A 16486-nucleotide genomic window follows, 5' to 3' on the forward strand; every position below is an offset into this window, starting at 1 on the left:
TTTAATTTTAGGGTTTGTTTGGTTGGATGAGTGAAAAAATAGGAGGATAAAATAATAGTGGGAGGATAGAAAAGTGAGATGATAGAAAAAATTTAGTTTTCCCACATGTGGGTTCCAGTTAGCTCAACTAGTAAAAAAAAAAAAAAAAATAGTTTTCCCCCATGTATGTTTGGTTGAAGCGGTGGAAAAATGAGACTACTGTGAGAGGGTAGAAAATTTTTTCGTTTGGTTGAAGAGAAAAGTAGGAGGATAAATGTAGTTTATATAAATTGACTTTTATGTCATTGTTACATGATATATAAGTGAGAGGATAGAAAAAATTTAGTTTTTCCTCATATATGTTTGGTTGGAGGGGTAAAAAAGTGATTGTAGAAATTTTTTTTGTTTGGTTGAAGAGAAAAGTAGGAGGATAAATGTACTTTCTATAAATTAACTCTTATATCATTGTCACATAATATGTAAGAAATAATTTATTTGTACTCATTAAATAATATAAAAATTAACACATCATACAAATAAATTTATATATTTTTCTTTGTTATTATATATAATATATTGCTGGGAGGATAAATAAATAAAAAAACTGGGCAACAAAACACTGTTCAACTAGATTTTAACTAAATGACAGATATGTTAAATCTTGATGATGATCCTTGCTTTAGAATTTGTTTTTTAAAATTCTCATATCAAGTACCATTTATATTATATTATATTTTGCATGACGATTAATTAATTAGAGTTTTTATTAGTTAATATTTTTTCAAATTAGAGGTGTTTGGTAAAGGTGTTTGAGTAATATTGTTTGGGTGTTTTTGATATACGTGTGGGTGAAAAAATGTGTATAAATGTATTTAAAATGCTCAAAAGTGTGTTCGAAATGCCCTAACAAACCAGCTGTAACTTTGCTGTCAACGTATCTTCTAATCTTTCATGTCTTCAAATTCAATGATGAAGGCTATGGCCTTATCTAGTTATCATGTTCACTCGTGTGGATTCCACACATGACTCATGAAAAAGATAGGGATCAAATTGGTGGTGGGACATATATTTGTCTAGTTAAATAACGAGAGAGGATGTTTTGATTTTGATTGCCCACCAAATTAAATAGACGCCCTGGCAGCTAGCATATATGCCATACATAAATTTTTGTTACTTTATACCCAAATATGAAATGAGTCCATTGTCTTGTAGTTTTTGACTTTGATTGGCCATCCTTAACTTCATCTTTTCTCTTTTAAGACAAATAAAGATAGAGAAAGCGTAAATTGCTACAACTTTTTGAAATAGACGACTGCAAGTAGAAGAAAAAAAAAAAATAGATTCATCATTCATGTGAAAGTAGGTGGCTAATTGTACATTACTAGTTAACAGTTCAATAAATTGTAAAAAAAATTATGTCCGTAGAAAAAATGATAAAGATTCCCTATTTTATAGTTAAGATACAGATTTCTACTCTACTTTAAAAATATATATGAGTCTATATATGAGTCTATGTCATTCAAAATAAGTTATCTTGGTATAATGAAATTTTAGAAGATGTGGCAGCATGAAATTTTGGTATAGTTTATTGCTTCACGACTCTCACATTCCATACAAAATCCTATGAGATGGATAGCAACACTAACCTGACACGATTTCACCATAAATTCCTAGAGAAAGAGAACAGAAGAGGGGGTGAAAATGAAAAGAATGTAAACCTTTTCCATTATAGATTAACAATTTGGATAATTAAATTGCATTTTAGAATTTGCAGTCTATCACTCAATATCACAAAAGCACACATGGAGGCTTGCAAGTCAGATCATTGCTCAGCCTTTTGTTGTTAATAAAAATTGCAATTTATCAAAATAAATAAACAAAGCACACATGTCACGACAAGTACTACACGATGCTTTTGTGTATAACACTTTCCAACTTGATATATAGCAGAATATAGAGCAGAATTATTAGTGCTTTTTTTTAAAAAATTTTTTTTTTTATACAATTACATATTTGTAGGAATAAAATTTTAGGTCTAAAATTTTGATTTTTTTTTTCTTGCGTGGATAATTTTACACTCGGGAATGAAATATTTCAACTTTGAACATTTCCTTTGAAAACACTAAAAGATTAAAGTTGAGTTACAAGATTCTTTACTAAGATATAGGCAAAACTTCCACTTAGAACTTCAGTTACAATTGATTGGCAGGATTTGTGGCTAGATACTGAAATAACATTTTGCCATAAAATTAATGTACCAACTTTAACAGTTTTTATTAGCTGATACAGGTAAAAAATAACCTAAACGAGAAGGAAAAGGTGAAAGAGTAAAGCTATGATTTTGATTGGACTCATCGACATTGTCTAGTGTTGGCTCATTGTCTTCTTCCTCATCTTTTGTGATGGGAAGAGCATAAGGACATTTGCTTATTACCCTGCAAAACACAAACCATGTAATGAGTAGAGATTAATTAAGTACTTTCTGTTAACAAGATCTAGTTGAGTGCTTTTGCTGTGCAAAATGTGTGGTAGTCGTTCTAGCTAAATGCAAACCTTTAAATTCATAAGGGTTATATTTTATAAATTTTCAACCTATTCTTTTTGTAAGTACAAACGCTTATTGATATATAAGATAACAAGATTCTAATTTTATTGGAAAAGCCAAGAAACATTAAAAAAAAAATAATAATTCTAAATCTTAGAATTTTTGGGCTGACTATGGACCTTCAGCAAATTAGTTAGGGTCAATCATACGTATTTTTTTTCTATCATTCTATTATATTTTAAGTTTAATTACCTCCTCAGTACAAGAACAACATAAAAATATTAAAAATTTACGCTATACTTTTTCCAGAATCATAACAACTAATGATACCCATGCATGGCAATTTGTGAAGCCATACACATTCCATTTTGTTAATTTCAATATTTAGTAGAAAGAGCTACGTTTAGTTGACAAAGATAGAATAATAGTGAATTTGATAATGGTTGATTCTCTTCTAGGCCTGTACCTCGAATTCTAATTAATATGTATTTTTAATATGATACAGGGAAAATTAAATTATGAGTAATATTAGGATATTATAAATTCTACTTTAGAGATCTTATACTATATGTTAACTCTTAAATACAAAACAAAAAGTATTTAAAAAAAAATTATTTCATATATTGTTGATTTTTTACTAATCACATTCATTACCACCGCAATTTTTAAGCATTTTTTTTCCTTTTTTTGCTGTTACCTTTCTCTGCGCTTTTCAAGAAAACATTGGATGGAAAACCTTCTTGCCATTGGAATTCCTGAAAATGGCAATGAAATTTAGGCTTTGTTAGATATATTCTAAGCTGTGACATTGAAATAAAAAATATAAAACGTGCTTGGAATGTAATTTAATGATGCATCCATACACAAAGTACAAGATTAGAAGAAAATATATGCTAGCATTGTAGGGAAATATTTTGGGTTTGGTTCATTCTCTTGAGCAATATGTATGGTATGTTCTCTATAAAATTTTTAAGTTTTTAACACAAACTATATGGTTGAACATTTCTTGCATGCTCTAAATTGATCATGTCACTAATTATTTACTAAACATGACCTAATTACTCATTAATGATTGTGCTACAAATTATGATACCTTTTTCTAACTTGCTATTAATTGATGGTAAGTTGGATGGATGAGATGGTGTTCTCACTTCTGTTTTTGGCATTTCTGTGACAACAGGTTTTGACAAACAGCTTTGATTACCAGCAAGGAGCATAATTGCTTTGGCCTGCAATGAAAATGTGTGAGTAAATAATTTGTGTATAAAGGGAAAAAAATTTGTCTTCAAATCAGTGCATTTGGATTAGTTTTTTACTTATTTATTTTTTTGAAAATAGAAAATATGCACTTATAAATTAAAAAGAAAAATGTTAATGGATACCTTTGTGCACCCTTTAAGGATGTTTTAAAAACCAATAAACAAATACTATTTAAATTAAAAGTAACTCGACTTCTTATAGAAAGCTAATTAATTATAATAAAATGAAAAATCAAACATAAAATATGATAGTTTAAAAAGAAAACATAAACAAACATGCTAAATGAACTCCCCAAATTAAAAAGCTAAAACAAACACTTTGATCTAGTGAAATTTTTTGGAGGACTTGAAAAGTATATATAAGTTGCATACCTTGTCAACAGAAACATTGTCATAGACATTAATAGCTCCATTGTAGAATATAGTGAGTTGTGATGTTGAAGACCTCCCATCCAGAGAATTTGATTGTAATGAATCAGTCCTATAAACATAAGAAGTAACTAAAGAGATCTTTTTTTTTGACAAATGAAATTGTTATACAAATAATTTAACAAATGAAAAAAAAAATGTACCTAAGTACAGGAAGTAATGCTTGTTCTAGTAAAGAAGTAGGTCGATTCAAATTAGAACCAAATTTAGGTGGCAATAAAGGGCGAGAAGTTCTCCTCTTGAAGACTTCTGACTCTTCCATGTTTGATTTTCGTTTGTTCTGTTGAAATCTGGTGAGATATTTTTTAAACAAGCAAATAGTTTGAGACATGTCATATGATGTATCTGGGTTGGTCCTATTTTTTTCAGTGATGAATTCAACATATGAGTTTGAATCTTCTATTCTCATGAAATCCTTTGTTCTAGGAGTGCTGCAAGACATTTTGTCCACCCAAAACAAGGAGAATCCTTTAGTCCTGTTCAGGAATTGAAAAAGATGATTTAATATATATATATATATATATATTTATGATAACATGGTACAAAAGTTTTCACGGCAAAAGATTTTATCAATTAAACCAAATAGAATTTAGAACTAACTAATTATCATTTATTTTAAGTAAATGATAATAATCTAAAATTGTAATACTATAGCTGGACATAATATATATATATATATATATATAGTAATCTCTCCAGTTTCTGGATTTTGAAATGTAATATATCTTTTTCCCTCATATGTGCTATCACAGACTAAGGAGATCACTTGGGATTAAATTGTAATACCATAGTTCAGCAAGAGAGAGATGTGATGGCTCAAACATATATGCCAGACAGAAGTTCTATTATCAAAGACATCTATAAATTGCAGTAAGAGTGAAGAAGACTAGACTTGGGATCATATGCAGCATGCTTAAATTCCTTCACCCCCTTACATAATTGCGTGTATGTAGACAGCTTCTAGTACAACCATTACATCCAACGGATTTGAAGACTCAATAAAAGTAATTTTTCTAAAATATTTGAAAGAAAAATTTAGAAAATATATATCTAATTAGATTTGGACTCAAGAGTTACACCATTCCCACCCCACCTCTAAATTAATATTATTTTTTTAAATTCCTTTATTATAAGAAAAATATATAAGACTTATTAGACATCTCTCTCTCTCTCTCTAAAAAGTTATTAGGTATAACAAAATGAAGTATTATAGAAGCCTACTTCAATTATTATCACATTACAAAATATATGCATCTTTCTTGTAAACCTCATAGCTGTGTGAGATGTGGGATGGGCCTATAAACATCTCTTCTCTTCCTAATTGGGTCTCTTCTCTGGGCTCTAGAAATGGTTTTGAATCCTCTCTTTTTTTCTTTTTCTTTTTTTCTCTTAGTTAATATAATCCTTATTTATCCAACCAAAAAAAAAAAAAAAAACAAGGTCTATAGTTTTATAAAAATGGGTTGGGTTAACTAGCCGAAAATACAAAAATCTTGAGGCCTATTGACCAAGCTCATGAGCAGCTAAATTTGCCACCATACATTTTAACATATGTTTGGAACGGAGGAAGATGAGAAAGATCATCCATCCCCTCTTTCCCTTTCCTCTTCTCTCCTTCCATCATCTCCCATCATCCAAACATAAGGTTAGAGAAGTCATAGGAAGCAAAATCCTTCCTAAGCTCCTTGACATTAATGATTGAAAGAATATTCAGCTGGACCAAAAGGCAGTGCAATACAAATTGGACCACACGTTATATAACATTTTCCCTATTGATGCCTATATGTTCCTTTTGCCATGGTTCTCATCGAGCCAGTAAGTATGCAATGGTTCTTATGAAAGGAATGATAGAGAGTTAGGAGAGACAGAGAGAAATGCACCTGAACAAGTTGGAGGACAAGTTGTCTCAGTGCTAAGAATTCTTGCTCAACTGGATGGGGATCATATGAGTGTGAGTGTGTGTATGTGCCTATATATTAATATATGTATGTGGAGAGAGTGCAAGCTTAATTGGGAATTCCGTCCAGGAAAAATCAATAATATAGGTTGAATGCTTTCGATGTCTTCTGATCAAATTTAACCCATATGGATGTATCAATGTGGAAACTTGGCGTAGTCACTAGTCACCACTGAGTCCACCCTTTTCCATGTAATTTAAAGGGTAGACATCAAAACAGAAGGGTATATTTACCATAACAATAAGTCTAGTACATGAGGCATGAGCACAAGAAATCTTTTGAAATTAATAAGGTTTCTTTTAAAATTAATAAGGTGAGATGTTGTGATTGGTATACATTACAATAAAATGAATTTTTAATATATAAGTTGATGTTTACTCCAAATTGATAATTGCGTTTTCTCATCAAGTCAAGATAATAATTGATTTTTGGTGTAAACAAAATTCCATCCATGGTCATTTATTCAATGATATGAGAATAATTTTTTTTATAGATATGATAGATTTTTTTACAAACTTTACTAATTGAGTCAATTAAAATCAAATCAAAATGATGTTAGTAGTAGGTCATGTAAATGTTATATTGCATCACTAATAATTTACCTCTTCAGGAAAAATTATCTTATGAGACGGTCTTATAAGACATCTCTCTCACAATATATGTAAATTCTACAAATTGTGAGAGATGTCTCATAAGACTGTGTAGATCTCACGTACTATGAAAAAAATGTTTCATAAAACGGTCTAATGAGATACCTTCTCTACCAATAGGTTGTGAAAAATGTTTGTAAATGTTTGTCTTTTTGACATTTCTCTATTTGTCATTGAAAGCTCCAAAGCACACTAGAAGGTCCAATGCATTTCCTAGTGAGAAAAACAATTTCCTTGTCAGGTTTTGTAGCAATTCTAGCTTTTGGGAGGTAATGGTGAGAGAATTTTATATCCATGAACCGTTTTGATTTTGAGGGTATTGAAAAGAACGTGCACGTGAAATTCAAATGTGTTTTTCATGTTCCCATAATCATAGGGCCAACGAGAAAGACACCTCCTAAAATCTATAATAATTTAGTTTGTATAAATTGGCGTATTTTATTGGCTTCATCTATATCAAGACAGCTTTCCAAAAAAATCTATATGAAAAGTGACAATGCACAAGGAATTCATGTCGGGCAATTCAGGAATGCCCCTGATATATATAAATTTTAAAATGGAATGAACTTTAAAAATATAATTGTACTTTTACACAATAACTAAATAAGCTGTTATAAACTGATAAAAACAAACCCATTCAAGAGCACACAAGATAACCAAAGTGACAAATGATAGCCTAGTTAATTCCTTTTTTTCCTTTTTGATAGGGCTAGTTAATTCCATTGAAAATTAAGATTGTTACAATGGCAATTACAGAAATTCTACCTATAGTTGGAATGCCTATTGCATATATTACACTTGCCCAAAAAATATGGCCTATCATTTTCAATCACCATAAGAAAAAGGATGAAAATTGACCCAGTGTCTTGAAGGATCACAAGCCAACTTTGCTTGGTCTAAATCAAGCTGAAGAGGAAAAAAAAAATAGTAAATAAATAAATAAAAACTGGTAAGATCATCTAATCATTGTGTTGTGTAGCCCACTTTATCCCTTTGGAAGTTGATAGTGTTGTCTATAACAATACACAATCAGCTAGGAAATTAAGATGCCTCATGAAAGTTTCGTTCCAGTCATGAAAAGGGCATGTCATAGTAGAGATTAAAGTATAAGTCCCTACAATCCTATACCAATATGTGAACCATTCATCAAGTTGCATTCAGGCTGACCTCCCAACTTGAACTTGGATAAATGCTTAGCCAAGAATATGGACTTCAGAAGATCACCCCATAAAAGACAGAATTTTACCCTATGTTTGGATGGAGATAGAGAAAAAGAGCATAGGGGGAAAGGAAACCGAAATATAATAATGTTAGTACATTACAGTCACTTTTCCCCTGACTCTCCTATCCTCTCCTTCCGCTCTGTTCCAAACACACCCGTAGGAATTAATCACTTGTTTTTCCTCTGATGAATAGGGAATTAATCCCTTAACCAAGGAATGAGACATTTTGGGTATTTATGAGCTCTCATTGCGTAGCCCTTATGAGAAAAATGGGCTTAGCAATTAGCATTCACTAAGAGGCTCCCAGAATCATCCATGTTTTTATCCAGGCCACAGCCTAGTTTCATAATAAGCCGCCAAAATTTTAAGGAGCACTTCCTACTTTGAGTTGTGGGAGGATTAAGGTAAATTTTTTTGATTGGAAAAAACTTAGATATAACTCCTTAAGAGTTGTATGTTAAGTTTCCTAATTAAATTCAACCATGTGTTTTGCCAACAAGCTATGTGGTTAATTGTCCTTGGCAAAAATAACACTATTTGTGTGGCATAAAAGTCAATACAACCACATGGTTAAATTTAATTGGAAAACATCTAAGGAATTGTATCAAAGTTTTGCCTTCTTGTATACACACTTTTTATTGATGAGTAAACTTAAGCTTTTAACAATTCCAATGGAGTACACTCAAAAGGAGTTTTATAGTCACTTATCATCAATTTTAGGACTACTTTCAGAATCTGATGGGTTCTTGTATCTCCAAAGGAAACCCAAACTGCTACCCATCACATTCATTACCACAGCAGACACAGCTGGAGGTACCGCAACCATTGGCGAGGAAAAATGGGAGGTTGCTAAAACCACACCTAAGGAAGAATTTTGCATGCCAACCTGCAAGTGTCAATCAATGAAAATTATTGATTGGTATTACCATAAGCTATTGCCATTACAGATAAACTGGAGGCATTGCTTAATTACAATTTTTTTTTTTTTTTTCTATCAAAAACGGAAATTACAATTTTTTTCATTAGACTTAGACATTCCATTTCGATCTTAAAAGAAAAAAAACTGAAGACTTGAAATGAAGTTTAAAAAGTTGTTCCATAAAAGAACACAAGGAAAATATTGTGACATTTAAAATTATCAATCTTGAGCAGGGAACAAAAGCAAGAATTTTAAATGCAACCGGTTTGACATTCTATTGCATATACCTCAATTGATATTGATCGCCGTTGGGGTTCTTTAAACCCACAAATAGCTGCCGATATATACCTGCAGTTAAAAGCCCCGTCAATTGTATGCTATCACCATTGAAGCAACCAAAGGTGGTTAATACTAACACAAATTTTACATGATAAATAATAATTTTTAGTTAGCTATATTAGCTGAATTTATGAACCTCTATGGTAGTCAAAAACACCATCTATATCTTGCATCATATATTTAATGGCAAATAAGAAATGCACATATGAAGAAGAGGATAGAGATATAACATGAATCTAATTAAACTTTGCATTTTATTGCAATGATGTTGCACTTCACAGGGATATATCACAGGTCTAGACTATTCGGTTTTAGTAAATTGCAGTACTCAAATTCATTAAATAGTGGGTTTTTTCCTGAGTCATTTTTGTACTCAATGAAACTATAGTTAACATGAACATGAAGCAAACCATATGTTATGCCAAGAAAACACACACACACACACACACAAAGCTCAAAAACTAATCAGACCTGCACTTGTTACAGACTGAAACAAATATATGCATCACTATCATGTTGACGAATGAAGTGTACATTAGCAGATTAAAGTCATCAAATGAAGGGTAACACTTACCCCACAAAGAAACCAACATAATGTAATAATGCCACAGCAAGCATTACAACCCCCAGGTCACCAGATAATATTGCTTGAGCTTGGCGTAGTGGAGAGAGATCAGATGTCAATGATGCACCAACCATTGAATTGAGCAGAACAATATTTTCTGAAAATACACTGCCCCCCCGAAAAAGCATGGTTACATGCATCAGAAGGATCACATCTAAAATGAAGTATTTTCAAGACAACTGGTTAAGTGTAAAAAACCAAAACCTGCATGCGAGTAATGATGAAGCCAAAACAGCAAAAAGTGGGGCGAAAGGTGTCACAATTTTCACAACCGCAGGAAATGCACTCTGTATATAAGCACCTAACAGAATAGGTGTGACCACCACCTAGACAGGATGAATAAAGACCGCTATGTCATCCATACATGATTTTATATAATTGAAGCTTATTTAGATTTCAGTTCACCTGCAGGGTGCTGATGGAAAGTTGAATAGCATCTACAGGAACTAAAGTTCCTGCTAGTATCTTTGTCAAGAAAGGAGTCAGAAGCACTGCTCCAAGAGTAGTGCACGCTGTCACGATAATAGACAATGGAACATCCCCTCGAGCAATTAAGGTCACCTGAAACAATACACAAACAGAAGTAAATTGGAATCTCATAAAATTGAAGACCTTGCGTACTAGACGTAATTTATTTAACTTTCCATGTCAATTAGAAATAAAATCCCCGTCCATTTAACTAAATTGCCAAATTATAACGGATTCTCAATTCATTTGGCTTCAACAACACTACAATCAGTTTGTCAAGCTTCTAAGTATCTAGATCTAGAAAGCGAGGAGGGAGGGGGGGTGCGGGGGGCTGCTGCTACTAAAATAAAATCATGTAGTGGATTTAAGTCTTTTAAAATGAACTTGTATCAATTATAACTATCCCGATGATTGCAAGCTATCAAAGCAGCAAACTGAGCTCACCACCCTACTTGTTTGAGAAAATTGTCAGATCTTGCTCTCTAAAAGAAAGAGGTTAATTGTTCAACATAATTCCAATTTAAATTGGAATTCGGACAAATAAGTATGGCAACTCTACCTAAGTTTCCTGCCTGGACCAGATGTTACCTATCAAATATAGACTTTAAGAAATCTATATTTGATACCAGCAAGGAGTGATATGTTTCAGATTGACATCATACTCAAAATATAAGAAGTTCAGAAACAATATAAACTAACTGTGGGAAAGTATATCATATTCCACTACTTTACATAACATATGCTCAAGATTGAGCAAAGGGGGGAAAAAGTATTTTAGTTGTATAGATATATAAGCCACTTGAAAATACATCTTTAGTTTCCACTCTACTTCTATTTGTAAGATACCTAGCTAAACATGCACTCCCAAGAAGAATTGACAGAGACATGTATCCATCAAGTCAGAGATATGTAAGCCCACTATAATTTGAGATCCATAATAGAAGCTTTGCCACCCTATGTTTAGAACTGTGAAGAAAAGTATTCATAAATTCAAAAAATTGTAAGATTAATATCAGTTCTATCACAGGAATGCTTTGCCGCTTTATGACATTAATACTCGGTAAACAAACGGGATAATGATAAACATCAATTTTCCTTGTGATGCATGTGTTTGTCACAATATATAGTATTATTTCCCCACCATCCATTGAACTTAACATTGGAATCCTACAGGAAATTAAGGACATAGAAAGGACTAGATGATCCCAAACATTTGGAACAAGCATTAGTTGGGATAAAAGTTGAAATTGTGGTTCATACCTTAAAAGCATGGGTACAAACATCGGTAAACTTCTTCAAATGGCAAATGTTATGCCCAACAATAAAGTTTACAATCTTGTAGAACTCTAACAGCTTGATTTTATACTCATAATTATACAGATATCTGTATACTTCTATAGTAGCTGAAGGTGACCCTAACACAATGCCTGATGCTATGGTTTAAATTTTATTAAAAGCCCATTTGTAAAAGAATATATCTACTTGAAAATGAGCCATGAAAAATAACAAAAAACAGGTTGGTACTCTTAAGAGACAACTAGATGCAGAAGACTCTTGTTGAATAAGATTATGAGGTGGGGTTAATATAGTAATCATGGAAGTTTGTGATTCTTGTATGAGTTGGAGCATGGTCAAGGCCTCAGGAGCTTTTGTTAAATGATAGGGAGAGCTTAAAGCCCATAATATGCATGGACAAGGGCTCTTTTGTGCCAAATCGTTGGCTAATACTACTCTCAACCATTTGCTTGGGCTATTGGCTAACAATTCACCTCCAGAAGACCTAAATTTTATTATATCTGGTGAGTGTTCTAGAGTTGTGAGACCCAGGCTTTCATTGTAGGGCCCAATGCTCTTTAAAGTACTCCATAAAGAAAATACAGGAAACAGACAACCAGCACGTACTCAGCCTAACAGGAAATACGTTTTTTATAGTGGAAAATTGCTAATTCCACAACCATGGCAGGCCTTTTAAAAAAAAAATTCAATATAAAAAGACTGGCCAATATCTTTTCATCTCATGACCATTTGCCCTCTATATCTCTATCTGAACGACCAGTCTTGGAGATGTAAAGGATTTGCATTGACTTTCTTAATGAATCAATGGTTAGCTACATAACATTCCTAACTGGGGAGTAAGTCCCATAAGGGCTATCAAGTTTCTCCTGCCTCAAATTCTACCTCTTGGAATGTGCTAGAATCTAAAGAGAATGATCATTAGAAAGTAGTTAAAACACATCTTCCTAATTAGGGCATAAATGACTCTGTAAAACAGCTTTGCATACAAATTTCAGTATATAAGTTGAGAAAAAGAACAATGTAAGGGAAATAAAGGTAATCATACCACGTTGGAGGCGGTACCTCCGGGGCAACAACCAAGCAATATTAAACCAACTGAAAGAGAAGGTGAAAGCCCCAAGATTTTACTAATAGCAAATGCAGAGGCTGGCATAATTGTATACTGAGCAACACAACCGAACAATATCTGAACAAAAGGTCAAAGCAACAAACTCAGAAACTGGAAAATCATATTCAAGAACAGACATCAAGCTAGTGCTTCATTAAAATCTTGATACTCCTTAAGAAATCAATGAAAGCCATCAATAAGAATATATGAGCACTTAAAAAAAATTTAATCTGATTACGCAATGATCTAAGGTTTCATTTAGATGGAGGCATTTGAAGTGATCGATTTGCATTTTGATTTTTAGTTTAAATGACAAATTTTTCTGTTGATGAAATTCACGGATGGATTTAAGCTTTACTAATATATGAATTTGAAATTTTTTGGTATAAGATTTTATTCCAAATCTATAACATCACAAGTGTTTTTGTCAGAGCAAATCCTCATAGCTCAAACACATCATATACTGTTAAAATTCATATCAAGCAATTTATACTAGTAACTATTCTTCAAGTCCTTTTTAACTTTTTTAAATGACTAAATCCTGGGGACAAATATTTTTACAACTTGCTAAGGTGGCAAGTTGGGATTGGTGTGACACCAGTTTCACATGGACTCTCCACCACTAATATCACTGTTATTAAGCAACAATCATAACATGTCAGCAGTAGTGGAAAATTTTGTATCACTAGACATATTTCCTTAAATGCAAATGCAGCCTTAAGGAAAACAAGCAAAAGAGTTTAGGCATTAGTATTTATGGAACTATATGCAGAAAATATGTTGGCTGACTTATCTCCCAATTAAATATTCAATTCAATAACGAATTCCCATTTAATTAATTTCCTGAAACTGTTCAGATTAACAAAGGCTTATAGTAACAATTACAATATTCCAAAGAACGGACAGAAGTCCATGCAATGTAATGCAAAATGATACTGCAGCAAAGTCTTTCACTTTCACATAAAATTGAATTCCATATCTTCCAACTTGCTCATTTTCAGGAACTTCTATAAAAACCAACTCAAAGTTTCCAATCCTAAGCATACTCATATCTCAAATTTCACCAAGAACCCAAATTTATATGCAACTTCATAACACAACGCCTCCAAATATTTACAAGCATTTTGAACAAAAATCAAAACTTACTGAGAGTGGCCTTTGCAAGAACAGACGGATCATGTCCTTGAACTCCAAAGTGAGACCCATTGCCAACATAATCAATCCAAGAGTTAAGCTATACGAAGCTGGGCCTCTACTCACAAACCATGCAAAAGTAGATGGCTTTACACAAGCAACAAACCATCCGACAATCACATAAAGAGGGTACAAGCTTGCTGCAGTAGCCAAAAAGTTTTCCCAACTGGGTTTTGCTGGAGTGACTGGTGAATGTTCAGAATTTCCATTAACAGCTCTGATTATGGGTAAAGTTCGGGGCTTTGCAGTATATAACAAGTTTTCCCATCTGGGTTTTCCACGAACAGCTGTGATAGTGAGTAAATTTGTGGGCTTTGGTGGAAAAGAAATGGTGGGTGTTTTGGGTGTGAGTATGACTCTGGAAATTCTTTGGTTGGTTTTTGGGGGTGAAGTGAAGGGACTGAGTCTTGAATAGAGGGACATGGTTGATCAATGTGGAAGTGGGAGATAGTACAATGAGGTTTTAGATTTGTATTGACTTCAGAGTGTTTTGAATTTCTGTTCCTTGGAATCTCAATCTCAATGACACCATGACAATGGTGTTGCATTTTGATGGGGAGGTGAGCTTTGTATTTTGATACTATAAAATCATAGATTCACATACAGGCCAAGTAAAGTGGGCCAGGGGGAATCCAAGCGGCATATTTTTGCCATATGTGGCAACTTTGCTAGTACACAGCACGTGAGTGATGAGTTTGTGTGGTAGCCTAGCCATGCCTTCCCATTCAATAATTTATTTATTTTTTTAATTTTTTTTTCCCAATTATTGATTTGGTACTGCGTATTATGATACGTTGTAATTAAAAAAAAAAAAAAAAAAGAAAGATACATTGTAATTAATTGATAATAAAATGGATTTGGTTAATGTTTACTCCTTGCTCTGATAGAGTATTGTAGGGACAAGATTTGGAGCCCAAACTCAAATGTATGGAATCCTAATCTAACAAGCCCAATACAATGAATTTCGTAGAATATGGGTCAAAGAACTAGGTCTAGATGAGTTAGGTAACGGCTAGCATAGAGTTAAAAATCAATCAAACACAAATAAAAGCCATCATTGCCAAAGGATGTTCAGTCCGAGGAGACCAGAATTTGACGTATACAGATCACAATATTAAGATTTTTTAACATGCTACAATATTCTTTCTCACTCTTTTTTTTCTGCCCCCCTCCTTCATGGGAGCTTTTCCACATTATATAGCTCTTTTCTGATTATCTGGACCTTACACTTGTTGATCATCTGGATCCCCACTTGAGTACCCATCCCATCAGACACCCTTTCAACCTTCTGTGAGTTGTAGCAGCCAAGATAGCACTGTTCAGGGGTCTTCTCCACATTAATGCAGCTAGAAAAATAGCTGCAGTGCATTTAATGTGGTAGTGACAGCTTTTCCTTAGATATTTTGAGTTTTCTTCCCTCTCACGTGTTCAGGGGGCGCATCTCAATTGCTAGAGTACACATCTGTGTTTGCCATGTCCGAGGAGGAGTTCCTCCTCGGACCTTTTTCCCTTTGTCCCTCACTGATGAGACTTGTAATGTGGATCATTTAAATCGTATTCTCCTCCTCGGACTTGTTAGTGTCCTCGGACAAGGCCCAAGGCCCAATACATTATTTTTTGCCCTAGCCCCTACAAGTATATATTAATCATTAATTTTATGAAATTATTTATAAAAAATTAAAAAAAATTGTTAAAAATTTTAGTTACTTTTATTATTTTTTATAAAAAGTTTTCAAAAGTATTTTATTAATGAATGCTCTAAAATATATGTTAATAAAATCCTAATAAAGATTATCTAAATAAGATGAAATGATGATGTGATGTTGCTTAAATCATAATTTATGACTTAATAAATTTTGAAAGTTTTTTTTTTTTTAAACATTATTTAGTTCAAAATTTGAGTTAATATATTTTGGCGAAATGGAGGGGAGAAAGAAAAAAAAAATGAAAGGAACGTAGAGTTTAATTTGATTGGTAAAATATAGGGGAAGAGAAAGTAAATGAAAAAAAAAAGAGAAGAGAAGAAGATGGGAAAATAAGATTTCATGTTTCATAATATTTACTTACAACAAAAAAGGTGGGAGTAAATAATTTCTCTGGTGAATTTATTTTTACGAAAAATAAATTTTGAAATTTGAACAATTAATCAAAAACAAATTAAGCACAAAGACCCATAAGCCTACGTGTAAAACTCAGCTTATATATGTTACATAAATTACACTTCTTTGGGGGTGGGGTGAGAAGCATGACTCCATGATCAAACCCATGACAAAGGAGAGAAAAAGAAGAGAGGGTGCCATTGGATTGTGACTCCATTGGCTTCATAAATTTAACATTTGGATCTTGAAAAAGAATTGATATATGTACGGGTGTCTATGGGTTGGGTTTGGGCAGGTCTTTGTTCCACTTGTCACTCAATGAAATCAACTCTGACGCCTTGAGTTGGGCCGAGTACAACTATCGGATTGGTACACTTTTGATAACTATGCTATAT

The 16486-nt window shown here is 32.8% G+C and overlaps 2 protein-coding genes across 8 annotated transcripts; both read right to left on the minus strand.

The window, feature by feature from the left end:
- Positions 1-2106: 2106 nt before the first annotated feature.
- LOC115977551 (protein TIFY 7-like) lies at positions 2107-7086 on the minus strand. Of its 7 annotated transcripts, none has more exons than XM_031099459.1 (6): positions 6926-7086; positions 4356-4688; positions 4156-4264; positions 3618-3753; positions 3222-3279; positions 2107-2414 (listed from the first exon to the last, which is right to left on the minus strand). In XM_031099459.1, exons 2-6 carry the CDS (start codon positions 4652-4654, stop codon positions 2243-2245), a joined length of 774 nt encoding a protein of 257 aa, XP_030955319.1. In that variant the 5' UTR covers positions 4655-4688; positions 6926-7086; the 3' UTR covers positions 2107-2242. The 7 variants fall into 7 exon arrangements, with proteins under 7 accessions (XP_030955319.1, XP_030955322.1, XP_030955320.1 ...); XM_031099462.1 differs by lacking the exon at positions 6926-7086 and adding an exon at positions 6773-6914 and having other exon boundaries at positions 4356-4643; XM_031099460.1 differs by lacking the exon at positions 6926-7086 and adding an exon at positions 6773-6914.
- Positions 7087-8442: 1356 nt separating this feature from the next.
- Positions 8443-14569, minus strand: LOC115977552 (probable sodium/metabolite cotransporter BASS1, chloroplastic). The gene is made up of 7 exons (XM_031099465.1): positions 13945-14569; positions 12736-12876; positions 10332-10487; positions 10131-10252; positions 9876-10034; positions 9250-9310; positions 8443-8929 (listed from the first exon to the last, which is right to left on the minus strand). The coding sequence occupies exons 1-7, from the start codon at positions 14413-14415 to the stop codon at positions 8744-8746; spliced, it is 1296 nt and encodes a 431-aa protein (XP_030955325.1). The 5' UTR covers positions 14416-14569; the 3' UTR covers positions 8443-8743.
- Positions 14570-16486: the final 1917 nt, after the last annotated feature.

The sequence above is a fragment of the Quercus lobata genome, chromosome 2, assembly GCF_001633185.2.
Source record: "Quercus lobata isolate SW786 chromosome 2, ValleyOak3.0 Primary Assembly, whole genome shotgun sequence".
Taxonomy (NCBI): Eukaryota; Viridiplantae; Streptophyta; class Magnoliopsida; order Fagales; family Fagaceae; genus Quercus; species Quercus lobata.

Excerpts from the sequence above, each read along its gene's own strand:
- LOC115977551 (XM_031099459.1), bottom strand. The coding sequence starts at position 4,654 with ATGTCTTGCAGCACTCCTAGAACAAAGGATTTCATGAGAATAGAAGAT. Across the intron at positions 4,265-4,355 it reads GCATTACTTCCTGTACTTAG|GACTGATTCATTACAATCAA; the intron begins GTACATTTTTTT and ends TTATGTTTATAG. Across the intron at positions 2,415-3,221 it reads CTTGAAAAGCGCAGAGAAAG|GGTAATAAGCAAATGTCCTT; the intron begins GTAACAGCAAAA and ends TGTGTTTTGCAG.
- LOC115977552 (XM_031099465.1), bottom strand. The coding sequence starts at position 14,415 with ATGTCCCTCTATTCAAGACTCAGTCCCTTCACTTCACCCCCAAAAACC. Across the intron at positions 12,877-13,944 it reads TCTTGCAAAGGCCACTCTCA|ATATTGTTCGGTTGTGTTGC; the intron begins GTAAGTTTTGAT and ends CCTTTTGTTCAG. Across the intron at positions 8,930-9,249 it reads GGCGATCAATATCAATTGAG|GTTGGCATGCAAAATTCTTC; the intron begins GTATATGCAATA and ends TGACACTTGCAG.